The sequence below is a fragment of the Hippocampus bargibanti genome, linkage group LG06 (genome assembly GCF_051943395.1).
Source record: "Hippocampus bargibanti isolate YZ-2025 linkage group LG06, ASM5194339v1, whole genome shotgun sequence".
Classification (NCBI taxonomy): domain Eukaryota; kingdom Metazoa; phylum Chordata; class Actinopteri; order Syngnathiformes; family Syngnathidae; genus Hippocampus; species Hippocampus bargibanti.
In genome coordinates this window covers 25,652,397-25,671,564 of record NC_142739.1, presented here as the reverse complement: position 1 = coordinate 25,671,564, position 19,168 = coordinate 25,652,397, and the positions used below count along the sequence as shown (strand labels likewise).

Genomic DNA, 19,168 nt, shown 5'->3' with positions numbered 1-19,168 from the left:
TGAATTTGGGGAACCCATTAGAATGTTTAAATCCCTTCAAATATTACATATAGAGCACACAGCAAATTAATGAATAACTCGTTTTCAAATCTGAAGTCAAGAATAACGACTTTTATTGTGGTTGACATCCAAAAATATGACATTTTGGAATTTAACAAGTTTGATTTGCTTTCGCGGGCCGAAAAAAATGATGTGGCGGGCCGGATTTGGCCCGCGGGCCTTGACTTTGACACCTATGGCCTACGCTATGTAGGGACTAGCATGCACATTCATCCTACCTCTTCCTGGTCCAACATGTGGAAAGGCTTTCCTGGGCTCACGCGTACACGGGCGTTCCAACGGTCGGGCGGGGGGCGCTCGTTGGACAGATTCTCGTATGGGGGGCGGCTGTAATGGGGGCGCTCGTAGGCAGGGGGGGCACCGTGGAAGGCCAGGACCTGCTGGGAGCGCTGCTGCTGGTGGCGGTGAAGGTGATGGTGGTGGTAGGAGGGCGGGGCGGCACACCTTGCATCTGGACAGCGGGGGAGAAAATGTTCGGGTTAGGTTCGTGTTGATTCGAATTCATCCACAAGAACTCGACAACTACAGATATATATACAGTGATACCTCGGCTTTCACTCACGAACATTTCGCCTCACGAACATTAAATTCGCGAGCATATAGTCTTGGCTGACGAACTAGTTTTCGGTGGACGAACCAAACCACACAGCGCCACGGTGGCTGGCAAACTAGTTTTTGTCACCCCCTTTCTTTGAATGCTGACGTGGTTTGTTATCGAGTGGTGTACTTTTGCTATTATGGGACCGAAAAAGACCACACCACAAGCTAGTGTTCAGCCGAAGAGGAAACAAAAGAAAATTACGGTCGAGGAGAAGAAGGAGATCATCGAAAAACACGAACGAGGTATGCGGTTGTGTGACTTAGCGTCCCAGTACCAGTACGCTAAGTCGACCATTGCTACGTGTGGCTAAGGGTGTTTCTTTGTTGTCTAAGCAACGGCAATAGCTCAGGCAATAGAAGAGGTTGAAAAACTTCTGTAAAATAAGGGATATTTTGCGTAGTTTTAAGGTTTCTTTTGTAGAAAATTATGTTTTATGGGGACCTGGGAACGGATTATTCTCATTTTACACACACTTTCTGGGAACCAATTAAGTTCCGAAGCCAGAATCAGAATCAGAATCAGAATCATCTTTATTGCCAAGTATGTAGGACACACAAGGAATATATATATATATATATTTTTTTTTATTTTTTTTTTTTTGGGGGGGGGGGCATCACTGCATACAAAGTGCTGTACAAAGAAACGATCATATATACGTCAGTGTCACGTTACTGCCTACAACAAAGAAATTAGACAAATTGAGGCAAAAGAAGGACTTACGCCATCTTTCAGATTCTTTGTAATATGCATAAAGCCACTGAAATATAAACGAGCTCCCACCCCTTAATGAATGCAGAGAATTGTGAAGGTTTTTGGCACGCTGCGAAAAGGTTAAACCAAGAGGTTATGTTGGCAAAGATGCCACTTGAAATGAATCATCTGCTTCTCATGAATATGCCTCACTCATTAAAGAACCTTTAAATTTCATGAGCCGCGTGATAAGAAGATTACACTGGAAAATAACTTAACAACTTCTGTGCGGATATGTCGTCTGGGATTGGATGGTCGAGGATACAATACAATCCCTCCTCGTATTTTGAAAGGTCTGCCCATCAAAATGGCGCTGGTTCTTCAAATTGGATGACTTAGGCAGCCCTAAGTCGATTCTATTTGTTTGGATGGGTCGAGGAAGAGTTTAAAAGGCGACTCGACCTCATCATCTCAACTTTGCAAAGTCGGCAAGAGCGAAGGCGGCGTGACTCATGCCTCGGTCCGATGTTGGTTACTGTGGAGTTTTCAGTTCAGCCCTCGAGGGTTCCTGCCAAGTAATCTCGTCCCGAACTGTGGCGTCTCCTCACGTTTGACGAGGCCAAAAACGCTGAGATGCATTTTTGCTTCCTCTCTCTCTTTCCTTTTTTCATATCCTTTGTTACTCCCCTCTTCTCTATATTCATCTCTCACATTCCTTCTCTCTGGGGGGCACCTTGCATATTTTCTGCCATCCTTAGCAGTTCATAAAAGCAAAAGTCGCTCCATCTCGGTCCACTTGCACCTCCAACAGGCCTAATGTTGATGTATACACAAACAACACAGCTAAAAAATAAAGTCAACAAGAACCAGGCAGGACGACAAGGACTTCCCATTTAATCAATAGTTAATCATCATTTTACCCCTAATTTTCAATTACAAATCGCTGCGTCTATGATGAAAATTATTTCTTGACAGTGTAAACTTCGTCACTTTCGTCGCGTAACGGTAGAGTGAACGCTGGCGCTGGCGCGAACGGCTTCAGCTGCTCACCCGCACAAAAAAATACGTGACTGTAAAGTGTCCTTGAGAGTTTTGAAAGGCGCTTGTAAATGAAATGTATTATTATTGAATACATATTGCGAAGCCAGACATACCGCCATTATTTCCAAACCGGCAAAGTGAATGGGAGCAAACGTAGACTGGCGGAAACTATTATTTTTTTAACTCCCTATATGTCATTTTCGTCATCGACCACACGGCGGCGCTGCTGCCTCACGACCGCCCGCTACGCACCCCACGACGCCAGCGCACAGGAAACAAGGTTAGCGCCCGAGAGATGTCACTTCCGATACGCCCACTCTTGCTCTCTCGCTCACTTGCTCTTGCACGCCCCCAGCCTATCGCCATGACAACACAGAAAAGAATCGCAGTGTTGAAGAGACGAGGGATGGAAGGAGGGTGGGATGTGGAATTAGGGATGGAGGCGAGGAGAGTGGGTGGGTGAGGAAAAAATGGAGGGGGGAGGGGGGGTGAGGCGAGTGGCAGAAAAAGTAAGTAAGATGGAGGAATGAGGGAGGCAGTTTTTGGGGAATAGGGAGCCCGTGTCTTGTTCCCATAGCAACGCAGCCATCCGTGAAATAGCTACGACTCGCTCGCCTTCTCTACGTTCATCTCTCTTCTCCTCCTACTTCCTATATATACATGCACACGTATGTAGCGTGAAGTTGGCGTGAGGATGCTGTAGAACTTTCAAATGTGCTCGTCGGGTCTTCCGAGTCAAGTGTAGCTTTGTGCCAGATCACACATTCAAGCGGCCTTTATTTGGATATTTTCTTTCTACAGTTTTTCTGTGGGTGAGCAGCGGCAGCCAAATGCGCCAGCGTTCACTCAACCGCTAAGTAACTAGAAAGATAGAAAGCTAGCCAGATAGGTAATGGATAGATAATAATAATAATAATAATAATAATAATAATAATAATAATAATAATAAAACATGCAATTTATAAGCGCTTTTTAAAACTCTCATCACTTTTCAGTAACGGAATAACTTTTTCTGTGGGTGAGCAGCGGCAGCCGCACGCACCAGCGTTCACTCAACCCGGAAGTAACTCAAATAGATAGAAAGCTAGATAGCTAATAGAGAACTAATAGACAGCTGATAGCCAGCTAGCTCGGTTGCTAGATAGTCGTATAACTAATATATAGCCAGCTAGATAGCTAGCGAGCCAGCCAGATTGCTGCCACTGCTTGGTCTTCAGTTAGCTTGTCAGCTTAGCGACACGGAGGGGTCTGGAGTTTTCTAAGCTTAAAATGGGGGGGGGGGGTACAAAATACAATACAATACATTCCTTTCATAACTTTGCTGCTGTGAAATGTAAATTTTTCCACTGCGAGACTAATAAAGGCAAATCCAATCCAATACAATACAATACAATCCAATACAATACAATACAATAATACAATACAGTACATACACATTGATTTATATAGCGCTTTAACAACAGCTAATCTATAACAAAGCGCTAACGTGAACAAAAGGCAAATGCTGCCCCCTTGTTGAAGGAAAAAAAACATTGTCAGAGGTCTGACCAGCGCTTTGTCAATAACCCCCGCAAGAAAAAATAAAACCCGAACCAATTCGGGAATGGCACTCCACGTCACGCTTTTTAATTCCTGGAAAAAAAAAATTGGGAATGGCGGTGAATGAGTTAAAATGACGAAATGAAAATGTATTTCAAAAAATTTAAGTATCTGTAACATGTACAATCAGTGATACTTTGGCATACCACTAGAGGGTGCCAGAGTGACACTTTTTGATACATTATTTGATTTTCAAGACCCCAAAAAACGCTTCCGCTTGGGCTAAAATTGTCCACTGTAGCGTTGGAAGAGAGGTGCTAGCGGATACCCGGCAGGCGAGTGCTAGCATCTGTCACCACCCAGAGGGGTGACGAGGCAAGATGTTCTCGACCACTGCCAGGCTTATGTTACCAGCGTCCAAATATCCACATCACGATTTGGTAGCGTAAAATGAGGAGGCGCGGGTACATCTGTCGCCACAAAATCAATCAAACCGTGACTAGATCGAACCACGTTCCAATCAAGGCCGTCATATTTTTCGGAATATGCAACATGTTTCTGCACTTCAGATTTGAAATCATACCTTGTCTGTGAATATAGGTAAGGAAATATAACACATTTATTTTTGTTAACTCATTCACTACCAGATGTGCAAAAATGTGTCCACTCCAGTGCCAGGGTTTTTGTCATTCTCACTTAAATTCCAAGACACACAGAATATTGAGTTTTGGTACTACATAAACAATCAATGCAGCGTAAGAAACCTTAGACGCTCTTCTTTCAACAGAAAGAAAGAGTTAATTCCTAAATCATGTGGGTCTGGAGTTATATGAGCTTGAAATGAGGGCGGATGTCCAAAGTACAGTGAGACCTCAACTTATGAACTTAATTGGTTCCCAGACAGAGTGTGTAAGGCGAAAAGTGTGTATCTCAAAAAAAAATTCCCATAGGAAACCATTAAAATGGGAATAATCTGTTCCCAGGTTTCCATAAAATATACTTTTCAACCAAATAAGCCTTAAAACTACACACAACATACCTTATTCTATGTATAATAAATGTGCTATTGTATTGCAATGAAAGAAATACACTGCATTGTATCATAAAGTCACTTTATTTACATTTGTGATGGTCATTGATGGTTTGATGGAATGGCGTTGGAGGTCCGAGGTCAAAGGGAATTGCTGTTTGGAAAGAGTCACATTCCATAAGGACTGTAATTAAAGAAATGAACGGTGCTATAAAATAAAGTATTTTATTTACCTTTATGATGGTCATTGATGGCTTGATGGAATGGCGTTGGAGGTCGAAGGTCAAAGGGAATTGCATGAGGACTGCAATTAAAGAAATAAACTGTGCTGTAAAATGAAGTTTTATTTAGCTTTTTGATGGTCGATGATTGCTTGTGGAAGGAGAGTCACCTTCCATAAGGACTGTTGGTGCTGTTCGGTCGTGTGCTTCCGCCGAAGATCACTCCGCCATCCGTGGTGGGTGTGTATTATGATAATCGTGCTTATTATAAGGTTTAATTTTCATAAATTTGACGTTTGTAAGACGAAAAGTTTGTAAGTTAAGGTGTTTGTAAGTTGAGGTCTCACTGTACACAGTACAGTTCTCTGTTTCGGAACTGTAACAAAAGAATAAGCACAAACTGCACTTTTTAGTAATGTGGACTTTGCTATTTTCAAAGTGCTAGCTAGATTTCAAAGTTGAGCTTAATGTGACTGACTCCACCCCCACTTCACATCTCAGATCCAAGCCACGCCCCTTAGTTACATTAGTTGGCCACTTTATCACTTTGGCCACTTTAATAAATACACGCCGCTGAGTGACGGCAACAGCTTGCGGCCATTCAAGCTATAGCCGAAAGCAAAGTTTCCTCTTTTTAGCTCGGAAGCAGCCTCATCAGCCTCCTCCTCGACCACCTCCTCCTCCTCTGCCCGCTCTCAGGCTCCCACTCACTTCCACTCAGTTTCCCACAACTCTTTGCCATTTTATTTTTCGCCCTGGTCCCCGGCCAGCGTTTCTTCTTTCTGCATTTCTTTGAGCTCATCACGCCGTGAAAATGTCAAGTCAATGGCTCGTCACATGCATTCAGAATTTAACCACGAGGAGCGGACAGCGGAGAAGTGGAAAAAAAATGGAGGCTATTCGACCTCGGGCAGGTCGCCTAAAAATTTTGTTCTTCTTGCCATATGTGCGTCTCCGGACAAGTTGTGTCCATTATTTGTAAAATGGCTTCAAATGACCTCGACTGAGCGTATTTTACAAAGATTCCACCGCTTATAGCTATATTTTCGTTTTAAGACTCGCGCTGAATATTCCGGAAGTCTTGTTTTTGAGTTGGTGACGAGTCCTCACCCTACGTCACAGAAGGAACGCCCCTGACTGAGAAAGGACATACCTTGCATCGCCTCAATGCATTTTGTTTGGTCTGAAAAGTTCGTGTTGATGGTGAAATTAGAAGGTAAACATTTAAATAACGCAATGGTGAATCGTTGTATGTTACACCGAGACAACTCTTTGATATTTGTTGAAAAAAATTCAAAACTGCAAAACAAAACTATTTCCAATGGAGCTCTGCCGCCATCTTCAGCATTTTCTGTGACACTACACATCAGTCTTGGGCAATCAAAACAACCAAGAAAACCTTCTTTAATCGATCGCAAACATTTGTACTTTCCTCTTCAGAACTATTTGAATCATAGTCATAACTGGATGCGTAACAAGAAAGCATATTGTCCGAATCTGAAGCCATTGTTTTGATTCTCGAGCAAGGCAAGACGTCTAGCCGTGACTCCACGAACAAGGGGGCGGGACCTTCTGAAACTGGCCCCTTCCGGTTTCATGGCGGTGCCGGACTCTGCTATTATAGGTCCCTGCTCTCAGTTTGGGGGGAGCAGAGGACTAGTCCCTGCGGCTCCACTGATTGCTTCTATTATACTGACTAACGACTGGCCTGATTGCCCTATTTGCTCTGGTAGCACCACATCAGCATTACTAATGCTATGTTGCCTAACCATGTCTGGACAGTAGGGATATATATAGGGCCGATACAAAGTAACAAAGTACTAACATGGATAAAATTCAAATGCTGCCCCCTCATGGAAGGGAAATACCATTGTCAGTGGTCTGACCAGGGCTTTAACGGCACCCACCGCAAGAAAAACCAAAACCTAAACAAAATCAGGAATGGCGCTCAACGTCTCACTTTATTTAGAAATATCAAGGGAGTGTTTTTTTGTTTTTTTTGCAGTTATGTATGAGGAGAGAGAGGCTCACAGCCTACCTTAAATCACACCCCTGTAAACGCTCCGCTGGAGTCATTTGCCACCAATAATAGGACTTGATGGAGGGGCTGAAGGCGTCACACAATAACCTTCTCCAGCGATCGTAAACAACACATTCGTGCTAGAGAAAGCGCCAGCATGAAGCAGCAGGAGAGGTTTATCGGGGCCACTTTGATCTTCATTGTCCCCGTCGTGTATTTGAGCTGCTATTCTCATCAACGTCGCCTCGGACCGATATTTCTACATTAATTACCCCAAACCAGTTGCAGGGTTGGATTTGGGCAATTAAAAAAGTGGACCAGTTTGTTCCCTGATGTCAAAAAAGGGGGCCAAAACTAAAATCCATGGGCCCGATTTAACTAGATTGCCAGAGTACAGTGATACATCGGCTTACGAACGCTTTAGCTAACGAACTTTTCGCCTTACGAACATTAAATTCAGGAGAATATAATCATGGCTTTCGAACTAGTTTTGAGGAAACACACGGAGCGCTACAATGGCTGGCGGACTAGTTTTCGGCGGAAGAAGACCAAACCACACGGGCCAACAACACCACCGTGGCTGCCGGACTACTTTTCCACACCAACTTTCTCTGAGTGCGTATGTGGTTCGTTATCGTTACATTTGCTATTATGGGAGTGAAAAAGAACCCACAACAGGCTAGTGTTCAGCCGAAGAGGAAACAAAACAAAATTACGGTCGAGCAGAAGAAGATCATCGAGAAACACAAACGTAGCACTTAGTCACACGTAGCAATGGTTGACCATTGCTTTGTGTGGCGAAGGGTGTTTCTGTGTTTTCTAAGCAACGGCCTGAGGAAATGGAAGAGGTTGAAAAACTTCTGTTGATTTGGATTAACAAAAAGCAGTGAGCAGGGGACATTGTGAGTGAGGGTATTATCGCCGAGAAAGCACTGCAACTTCACTCAGATATCATCAAGAGGCAACTACAGTAAAGTCTCGTTATATCGATATTCTGGGGAGTCCGAAAAAAATATCGATATCAGTTATATATATATCCGACCCTGTGCGCATGTAATTTTCTCCTTGCGTTCATAGAAATAGTATCGTAATAAGCGGTACTATCGATATAACGAGACGAGACTTTACTGTACATCAAGAACCATCGCAAAGGTAAATAAAACGACTTTAGTAAACAGTACAGTTCATTTCTTCAATTAAAATCCTAAAACACATTTATTATACATAAAATAAGGTATATTGTGTGTAGTTTTAAGGCTTATTTAGTAGAAAATTATGTTTTTGGTGAACTGGAAACGGATTACTCTCATTTTTAATGGTTTCCCATGGAAAATTAATGTTTGGAAGAAGAACTTTTCGTCTTACACTTTCTGGGAACCAATTAAGTTCGTAAGCAGAGGTATCACTGTATTTGCTATCTATTAGCTATCTAGCTAATAGATGGCACAATTAATGTAGCAATATGCGCTAATCGTAATAGACTAGCGCCGATGCTGGCGCAAGTGGAGTTACAAAGTTGCGCCAGTGGCTGTCAAAATGCATAAAAGGCACAAAGGTACGGCCTTGATGCATCCATGCGGTTGCCAGCCAAACATAGGGCATCAAGAAACTAAAAACCATTCGTGTTCACAAGTCAAAACTTTTTGGTGGGTCTACTCATGTCTATCAAATTTCATGATGCTCAATGAAACTGGCTTCAGGAGCTACATTTTCAAAGACCCTTAAAAAAAAGGACAAAATTGGCACTAAAAAGTTGGCTTTGAATCAAAATGACAACCCTACTATGTCTTTCCGGGATTTTCCAGGTATGGCTTTTTGAAACTTTTTTTGTGGCTCTTTTCATGAGAGAAATGGCTAGTAAATTCAAGATTGCTCAGTCAAACAGTTGGCAGGGGATGAATGTTCCAAAAAAAAGTGTCCAATGTCCTCTTGAAGCCAAAATGGCTGACGTTCTGTGACTAGGTTTTCGAGGGATGGCTAAATGAGACTACAGACCCCTACTTACGAACATTCAAGTTACGCACAATGGTATGTACTAACATTTTTGGAGTAACATATGGAGTATTCCCTGCAGTTACACATGTTCATATCTTTATCGAGCATATATTTTATGAAATGTTTGTTTTTCAGTACAAACCAATACAGGCTACTTAGACAAGCCTTAAAGGACAACCGACGTCCCTTTTTTGTTTCCTAATCACATCAGAAAAACGTTTTATAGCATCTAAAATACTCAAAAGACGCAGTATGATATTTTTATTCAAATGCAAACCACCAATAAAAATGACTTAAAGTGTCCAAAATCTGCAAAAAAAATGGAGCTGCGAATTGGACATTTTGAGAAAGTCCCGCCCCCAGTTCGTGACGTCACGCCAAGACGTCTTCCATGGCTGGAGAATCAAAACAATGGCTTCAGATTCAGAGAAGATGCTTTCTTGTTACACATCCAGTTATGAATATGATTCAAATAGTTCTGAAGATGAAAGCATACATGTTTGCAATCGATTAAAGAAGTCCTTCCGTGTAATTTCAAGGCATCTGGACCGCAATGTAGCGTCCCAGAAAAGAGGCACAAAATGGCCACCGAGCTGTTGTGAGGAATGAATCAGCCCGTTTCCACAGGCTGATAAATTCGAGGTTTTCAGACCAAACAAGTACAGCAAAATACATTGACATGATGGAAGGACTGCTACAATGTGTCTTTTTTTTTTCGGTCAGGGGCATTCCTTTAGTGAAGTCACGTACGGACTCGTCACAAACTCAAAAACAAGACTTCCTGAATATTCAGCGTGAGTCTTAAAACATAAAATATAGCTGTAAGCGGTGGAATCTTTGTAAAATAAGCTCAGTAGAAATCATTTGAAGCCATTTTACAAATTATGGACACAACTTGTCCAGAGACATCGGTTGTCCTTTAAACATACATTCCATATACAATATTGCACGGATGCAACTTGCCAACAAATTCACCTTACGGACGACCGTTTGTATTTGGTGTGTATTCACATGATAGACAGGCCTACTAAATTTCACATGAAGAGCTATTTTATTTATGTATTTATTATATGTATTATGTATTAAAATCCTACTGGACCCTCCGCACCCTGCCCACCACCTTTTCCAGCTACTCCCCTCAGGCAGGCGCTACCGATCCATGCACACAAAATTTAAACAGCTTCTTCCCCCAAGCCATTAACTCTTTGAACTCTTTCAACAGTAGCCAAAATGGAACTGTATAGTGCCACTTAGCAATTTTTTTTTGACGACGATACTAGTGCAGCGTGTTCTACCGGAAACAAATTCCTTGTGTGTTCTACATACTTGGCAATAAAGATGATTCTGATTCTGATTTATTTATAACCAAGTGCATGTTTGGCCTTGGGTCAGTTACTAAGTGTATTACATGACACTTCTCGGCGCCTGACTCAGTGACTCCTTCTTTGTATGTTTTGGCTTCGCCGCAATGCCAGAAAGCAGACCGAGCCAGGTCATCCCGAAGAAATAAAGAACAGTTATAAGTCAGGCGTCCTGAATCCAGAGATAGACTAAGAAACTGTGTCATGGCTTTATTACCCAAAGGGTTGTCGTGGAAACGTTGACACCTTATCGCGCTGCCCCAGGACTGTCTGACAAAACAACTGACTCGAGGGACAACAAGAGCAGGTTCAAACAAAAAAAGCTGATGTGAAATTAATACAAGGCTAACTTTGCTGTGTGTTTTAAGCAGCCAAAGAGATGCAGCAGTCCTCACAGCAGACAGACAACCCAGCACAACTCTAAAGTAAAATCATGAATCAGCATATATAGGGCGTCCGAAGCGCTAATGGATTTTTGTCACCCCGCGGAGAGTTTGAAGCAGGGTGCTTAACTCATTCACTGCCATTCACGAATGTATTCAGGAATTCAAAATATGCGAATGCAGCTAGCCGGTTCCATGTCAACATGCAAATTTAGATATGTAAATGTTCCCACCCAATATGCAAATGATGGCGTGTGAATGTAATCAAATAGCTACATGCTAGCATACCAAGGTGGCTAGCAGTTTCACTGCATTTCGTAAATGTATTCGGAAAGTGTGATGTGGAGCGCTATTCCCCAATTTGTTCGGGTTTTGGTTTTTATTGCAAGGGGGGTGCCGATAAAGCGCTGGTTAGACCTCTGGCAGTGTTTTTTCCCTTCCACAAGGGGGCAGCATTTGCCTTTTGTCCATGTTACCGCTTTGTTACAGCTTTAGCTGTTGTTAAAGCACTATGTAAATCAATACGTATTGTATTTTGTACAGCGGCCCCTATTTCAAACTCATATAACTCCAGACCCATATAACTTAGGAATTAACTCTTGGCGAATTTGTTCAGGGTTTTTTTTCCACCTATTTCAGTCAGGTTTAGTCTTTTTTTCCATGTTGGTGCTTTGTTCCAGCTTCAGGTATTGTTAAAGCGCTATATAAATCAATATGTATGTATTGTATTTTGTACAGCCACCGCCATTTCAAGCTCAGATAACTCCAGACCCATATAACTTAGGAATTAACTTTTTTATGAAAAAAGAGAGTCTAAGTTTTTTAACACTGAATTGAATATTTATGTAGTCCTAAAATGTAGTACTAGCTATCTAGCTAGCTAGCTATTAGCTTGCTAGCTAGCAATCTAATAGCGAGCCAGCCTCTTATTTATTTGAGTTATTCCGGGTTGAGTGAACGCTGGCGCATGTGGCTGCCGCTGCTCGCCCAGAGAAAACTTATCCTGTGACTGTAAAGTGACCTTAAGAGTTTTGAAAGGCACTTATAAATTAAATGTATTATTATTATTATTATTATTATTATTATTATTATTATTATAAAAGTCAATATTCTGTGGGTACTGCAATTTAAGTGAAAATGACAAAAACCCTGGCACTGGAATGGAGACATTTTTGCACATCGGCAGTGAATGAGTTAAAAATCTGTAGGGAGTGCTAGCATAAAATACAATATGGACAATAGTATGTGGTTAGCTTGCATACGGCTTGGTTTATTACGCACTGGAAGTAGTCATGGATTCCCCGAGCATACAATAAGGCGGGAGTGAAATTTTAAAAGACAGACATGCAAAAAATAAATAAATAAAAGAAATTAGCCACAACACTGAGATAATTCTAAACCTTCACACAAAGTAAGAAATAGATGCTCAAGTGTTTTATTTGTTTTTTTTTTTTTTACGTCTCCTTTCAATAACATTGCATTCCATTAAAAAAAAAAGCCTTTGGGAGCGTCCTCAATAATTACCATTATCTTGTACAAATGCCACGCACTCAGATTAATTATACACGTAATCAGTGATGGGGTTGAGATACACTTCACTGCCGATGAGTATTTTCATTAAAAAAAATGAGCCTGCATTCTTCGTCGCTGCCAACCGTGCTCGCGAAATTAGCCGTCGTCTGAAGCCACTCGCCCGTGTGCCTTTTTAGCGCAAATTCAAAGCGCTTCCAAAATGCGTACCTGCCATCTCACTGATTGAAGGATGAGCGCAAATAGCGCTGGTGGGAAGGAGACAAGTGCAAATACTTTGGAGATGCTATCAGTGGATCAGATTGGAGTAGTTCTATCTTTTTGACCCGGTTTCACTTGCACTCCCTATATTTGAAAAGAGATACAGTGATACCTCTACTTACGAACGCTCACGAATTATAGAATATAGTCTTGGGTAACGAACTAGCTTTCGGCTTTTGAACCAAACCACACAGCGCCACCGTGGCTGGCGGACAAGTTTTCCACGCCCCCTCATTTGAATACAGACACGGTTTGTTATCGAGTGGAGTACTTTTGCTATTATGGGACCGAAAAATACCTCACCACAAGATAGTGTTAAGCCGAAGAGGACACAAAAGAAAATTACGGTCGAGCAGAAGAAGATCATCGAAAAACACGAACGAGGTGTGCGTTTGTGTGACTTAGCGTCCCAGTACTAGTACGCTAAGTGTGTTGTTTTAAGGCTCATTTCGTAGAAAATTGTTTTATGGGGACCTGGGAACGGATTACTCTCATTTTTAATGGTTTCTTATGGGAAACAAATGTTCGGCAGATGAACTTTTTGCCTTACACACATTTTCTGGGAAACAATTAATAATAATAATAATACATTTCATTTATAAGCGCCTTTCAAAACTCTCAAGGTCACTTTACAATCACAGGATGAGTTTTTCTGTGAGTGAGTAGTGGCAGCCACACACGCCAGCGTTCACTCAACCCGCAAGTAACTTAAATAGATGGAAGACTAGCAAGCTATCTAACAAATAGCTAATAGATAGCAAGCTATCTATCCAGCCAGCCAGTGCAAAAGCCATATAGCAAGCTAGCTAAATCGGGCTGGTTCCCGAATGACATATCACCCATTGAGGCAGCTCTGTGTTCGGAAAAGGTTTGTATGCCAAGGTAAAGTTCCGATGTTAAGGTAAAATGTTCATAAATGTAACGTTTGTAAACCGAAAAGTTCGTAAGCCAAGGGGTTCGTAAACCGAGGTATGTATGTTTACAACCAACACCATTTTTTTGTTTCCTAACTGACATCAGAAAAACCTTTTATTGCATCTAAAATACCCAAAACATGCAGGCTGATATTTTTAGTCAAATGCAAAACACCAATAAAAATGACTTAAAGGGCAAACGACGTCTCCGGACAAGTTGTGTCCATAATTTGTAAAATGGCTTCAAACGACTTCTACTGAGCGTATTTTACAAAGATTCCACCGCATATAGCTATATTTTACGTTTTAAGACTCACACTGAATATTCAGGAAGTCTTGTTTTTGAGTTGGTGACGAGTACCTACGTGACGTCACTAAAGGACCGCCGTTTACCGTAAAAAAAGACGCATTGTAGCGGTCCTTCCATCACGTCAATGTATTTTGCTGTACTTGTTTGGTCTGGGGACCTCGTGTTGCACCCAAAAGACGCCAGAAGGCCAGAAGAGGGCGTCCAAGCGCCATATAAGGAATTTATCAGCCTGTGGAAACAGAGGTGGCCACAGGAGGTCACCATTTTGTGCCTCTTTTTTTAGGTGAGAAATTTTCCCATGAGAGAAACATGTATGCTTTCCTCTTCAGAACTATTTGAATCATATTCATCACTGGATGTGGAACAAGAAAGCATATTCTCCGAATCTGAAGCCATTGTTTTGATTCACTAGCAATGCACGAACTGGGGGCGGGACTTTCTGAAAATGCCCATTCGCAGCTCAATTTTTTGCAGATTTTGGACACTAAGTCATTTTTATTGGTGTTTTGCATTTGACTAAAAATATCATACTGTGTGTTTTGGGCATTTTAGATGCTATAAAACGTTTTTCTGGTGTCAGTTAAAAAAAAACAAAAAAGTGACGTCGGTTGTCCTTTAAAGTGTCCCAAATCGACTTCAAAATGACCTCAGAAAGTTTCAGTTTCAGAAGGTCCCGCCCCCTTGTTCGTGAGGTCACGCCAGGACGTCTTGCCTTGCTCGAGAATCAAAACAATGGCTTCAGATTCGGAGAGGTATCACTGTATTGGCTTTAGAATTTTTTTGTCATCTGAACTCTCAATGATTTTTCATGGGAAAGCCAAATACCAAAACAAGGTGTCCCGGTCGATATTAGCATCTGAACACCAGGAAATGCCGTTGCTACCTGTTGACATCTATCCCAGGTCCACAGAGAGCGGATTGCCTGCTTTGTCACATGCCACCTGGCTTGTTTTTTATGTTTATTTTTTGTCACCATCTCCTCTCCCTGTATGCCCGCTGAGAAAAGGAGCCCGTGCAATCACATTTGGATTGCGACCATCTTCCATGACCGTTTTTTTATAGCTCGATTGGCCATGATGCAACGCTAACGTCACTTGTGCTTGTTTTGGGGGAAATGCAGCTTGCTGAAATTCCATTTGCGACGCTCTGTAAATTGTTTTCCCGTAGGAGAATACAGCGGTGGAGTGGCTTGTTAGTTGAATTTGTTGGGTGACTCCGATTTCCTCGACAGCAAAACTACTTCCACGCCCCCAGGAAATGGAATGAAATGCTTTTCCTGTGTTCAAATGTTGATTGTTTACCGGAGTCTAAGCTAGGCAGTGCAAAAATGTCATTTTGAAAAACACAATGACATTCAATCTCTTTTGATGTTGGGCAGCAATTTATATTTTGCTTTTGGCGGGGAGGGGGGCTTGATGATCAAACGGATTGTAGATAAATTTGATACAGTGATACCTCGGTTTACGAACCCCTTGGCTTACGAACTTTTCAGTTTACGAACGTTACATTAATGAAAATTTTACCTTGGCAAACTATTTGTGGGGATACACACGGAGCTGCCACATTTAGTGATGTGTCGCTTACGAATGAGCCCGCTCTCCTAAAAGAAAATGGCAGCCGGCTTGTTTTGGTCCTCTATTCCCCGCCCCCAGTCGTCGGTTAAAGCAACGTGATTGGTCAAGAATGCAGCAGTGGAGTGGGGGGGGGGGGGGGGGTGTTACAGACAGAGAGAGAGTGAAGCCATTCTCCAAATAAGAAAATGGCTGCCGACATTTTTTTTTCCTCTATTCCCCGCCTCCAGTCTTTGGTTAAAGTCACGTGATTGGTCAAGAACGCAGCAGTGAGGGGCGGTGGTTTAAACATTAAAGAGACAGGCAGACGACAGAGAGAGTGAGCAAGTGGATAGGAAACAGTTACATTTGGAGTCGTTCAAAGGCAGAGTGTAGACTGCAAGGTTAAAATTCACATCAATCAGGCTCCACAAATAACCCGCATAAGCCATCTGTACACTTGATGCAAAAAGCTATCAACCCAACTAAACAGAACACAATTGATGAGGAACTAGATAAAATGATCGCAGAGAAAGCGCCTACAAGGGATCATTCCTCAAGATGGTGAAAGAAGAAGGCTACGTTCCTCATCAAGTGTTTAACGCTGAGGAAAGCAGCCACTCCATTCCACCAAGCCATCAACGACCATCACAAAGGTAAATAAAAAAAACTTTATTATACAGTACAGTTTATTTCTTTAACTGTAATACCATAGCACATTTATTATACATAAAATAAGGTATATTTTGTGTAGTTTTAAGGCTTAGAAAATTAGAAAGTATAAAAAAAAATTATGGGGACCTGGGAATGGATTATTCTCATTTTAATGGTTTCCTATGGGAAATTATTTTTTGGGATACACTCTTTTCGTCTTACACACTGTCTGGGAACAAATTAAGTTCGTCAGCCAGGATATCACTGTATATTTTTATGTTCAGCTGCTTTTCACCATTTCTAAAAGTCATTCGCAACTACACGTTGGGCTAGCAAACGTAAAGGGCCACGCATGAAAATCATTTGGACTTTGTTTGGACCTTGTGCAACAAAATCGTTCTTCAAGCCTTGGGTACTGCAAAATGGTGTCACGGCACATGATTGCCTTTACGCCTCATGAAATTGGGCTCATTAGTTTTCCCTAAAGCCAGCCATTAAACAACCAAAGATTGATTGTGTCTCCAAACTCAACGGTCCATATCAAGTCACGGACATTAAGCGGGATTGTTATTATTGTTTAAATATGGACATCCTAGTTTGTAGCTGAGGGGTGTCAAAGTCATTTTCTTGGTGGGCCATGTCATTGTTATGATTATACAACTATAAAAATACTACAAATGTTTAGGATATAATGGTAATATGATTTTGCGCTCTTCAAATCGCTGCCATTATTATGGTTACTATGTACTATATTAAAAGCAAAACATATGTTATTAGGTAGCACAACAATATTTGCTTTTCTTTTTCAAAATTATCAGCTTTTCAATATTGAGAAAATAATATTAGATGTTCATTTTGTGATAATATTAAATTGGTATTTTTAAGTATTCCTGTTTTTAATGGCTCTCCAGATAGGAATTGACAGTCAGCAAGGATTACTCGTTTTGTACTTTTTTGATTATTTATTCAAGCACGTAGCAGAAGCGGCTAAATTAATATAGTCATTTTAGTATTTTTAATCATTATTTTATCAACCATGATTTTACATAATTTATTAATCTTGTCATCGCTATTCATAGTTTGAAACCAACCAAACGGAAACGAACAGAAGGACTGCATATCTCATCGGTCCAACTTGGAAGTAGAGGGCTTGTATGATAAACTGGCGCTGTAACGCAAATTTACCATTTAAAATTTCCAGTACTGCCGGACAAACATGACATAGCAACATTGCAATAAAAAAGAACGAATAAAATACTCCACAGTCATTGCAAGATTAAACTTTTACCTACGTGGTTGAAACTGCCGATTGCGAATAGCAACTAGCTGAAATTGCGATGCAGCAAAGAGACAAGCGAACATAGCAAAGCAGACAAACGAAGCAGGCGAGCATCAGTGAATCTAAAAGATTACTATCGATTTGATAAAGAAAAACCAGAAACAAAGTTAGCTTACCATTTGGGGCCATGCTGACGACGAAGTGAATGAGTTTAAATTGAAACTGCGATATCGCTTTTGGTCAAATCATGCCTACGTCATTTGTCAGTCCCAGGCCCCGCCCCCTCTGTTAAAACTCCAGGTAAATCCAACAGATATCGTGAAATAAACGTAGAATCTGCTCATCGTTCAGTAAAATATTATATATAATATTATATTAATATTATGTCAATAAAATAATATCCTTAATTAAATACTGAGGTTTATAACGGAGGTGCAACGCTTCATTTCATTGCACCTCTCCGTATACGTGACTGACATTAAAAAAAAGGAGACGAAAAAAGATGCATTATTCAAGAATTAATATATCAATAATCCACGACTAAACCGTGAGCAAATTAATAAACAACTCTTTTATTGATTCATGAATCGTTTAGCAATTGAGTTTAGCTGACAACGGCACACATTTCAGCCTCTTACCAGCAAATATCGTCAGATGGCAGAATCAGCAAAAACCATGTTTGACGTTGTCTCAGACGATGTTTGCAAATGTCTTGTTTTGATGAAGCACAAACATAATCTGTCTGCGCTCGTGGAGGACCACAGAAATCGGAGATTTTTTTCCAAAGAGGATTTGGACAATTTGAAGTTCAATGAGTACCTACAATAAATGATTAATTAACTCATTCAGTGCCAGGTGTGCAAAACTGTGCCCATTCCAGTGCCAGGGTTTTTTACATTTTCATTCACATTTCAGGACCCACGAAATATTGAGTTTTAGGCCTACATAAACATTCACATCATCGTAAGAAACCTTAGACTTTTTTCATTCATCAGAAAAAGAGTTAAAACCTTAGTTATAACCCCAACCCCATCCCTCTTCAATTGCTGCTGTGGACTGCAAATTTCCCCATTGCGGGACGAATAAAGGTATTCTGATTCTGATTCTGATATGGGTCTGGAGTTATATGAGCCTGAAATGGGGGCGGCTGTACAAAATACCATATAATGCATACATATTGATTTATGTAGCGGCTTAACAACAGCTGAAGCTGGAACAAAGCGCTAACATGGACAAAAGGCAAACACTACCACCTCGTGGTAGTGAAAAAACATTGCCAGAGGTCTGACCAGTGCTTTATCGGCACTCCCCCCCCCGCAAGAGAAACCAAAACCCGAACAGATTCGGGAATGGCGTTCCACGTCACACTTTTCAATTCCCGAATAAATTTGTGAATGGCAGTGAATGCGTTAACTGTTAGCCACCTTAGCATGCTAACATGTATCAATTTGATTACATTCACACGCTATCATTTGTATATTGGGTGGGCACCACGTGGCTACATTTACCATATCTAAATTTGCATGTTGACATGGAACTGGGTAGCTGCATTAGCATGTCGACATTAGCACGTTGGGTGGGTACCTGTTAGCGAGATTAGGTTGTTGACGTTAGCATGTCAACATTAGCAAGTTGGGGTGGACATATTTTTGCACATTGTCTGGCAGTGAATGAGTGAAAGGACAACCGACACCATTTTTTTGTTTCCTAACTGACATCAGAAAAACGT

At 41.3% G+C, this 19,168-nt stretch overlaps 1 protein-coding gene across 14 annotated transcripts in view; it reads right to left on the bottom strand.

Moving 5' to 3' along the window:
• Positions 1-19,168, bottom strand: part of syngap1b (synaptic Ras GTPase activating protein 1b) — a 103,546-nt gene that overhangs the window by 77,508 nt on the left and 6,870 nt on the right. For all 14 annotated transcript variants that reach the window (XM_088998366.1, XM_088998364.1, XM_088998374.1 and 11 more), the window contains one exon: positions 279-511. In XM_088998366.1, coding sequence (XP_088854492.1) covers positions 279-511 — 233 coding nt within the window. The remainder of the gene's footprint in view (positions 1-278; positions 512-19,168) is intronic.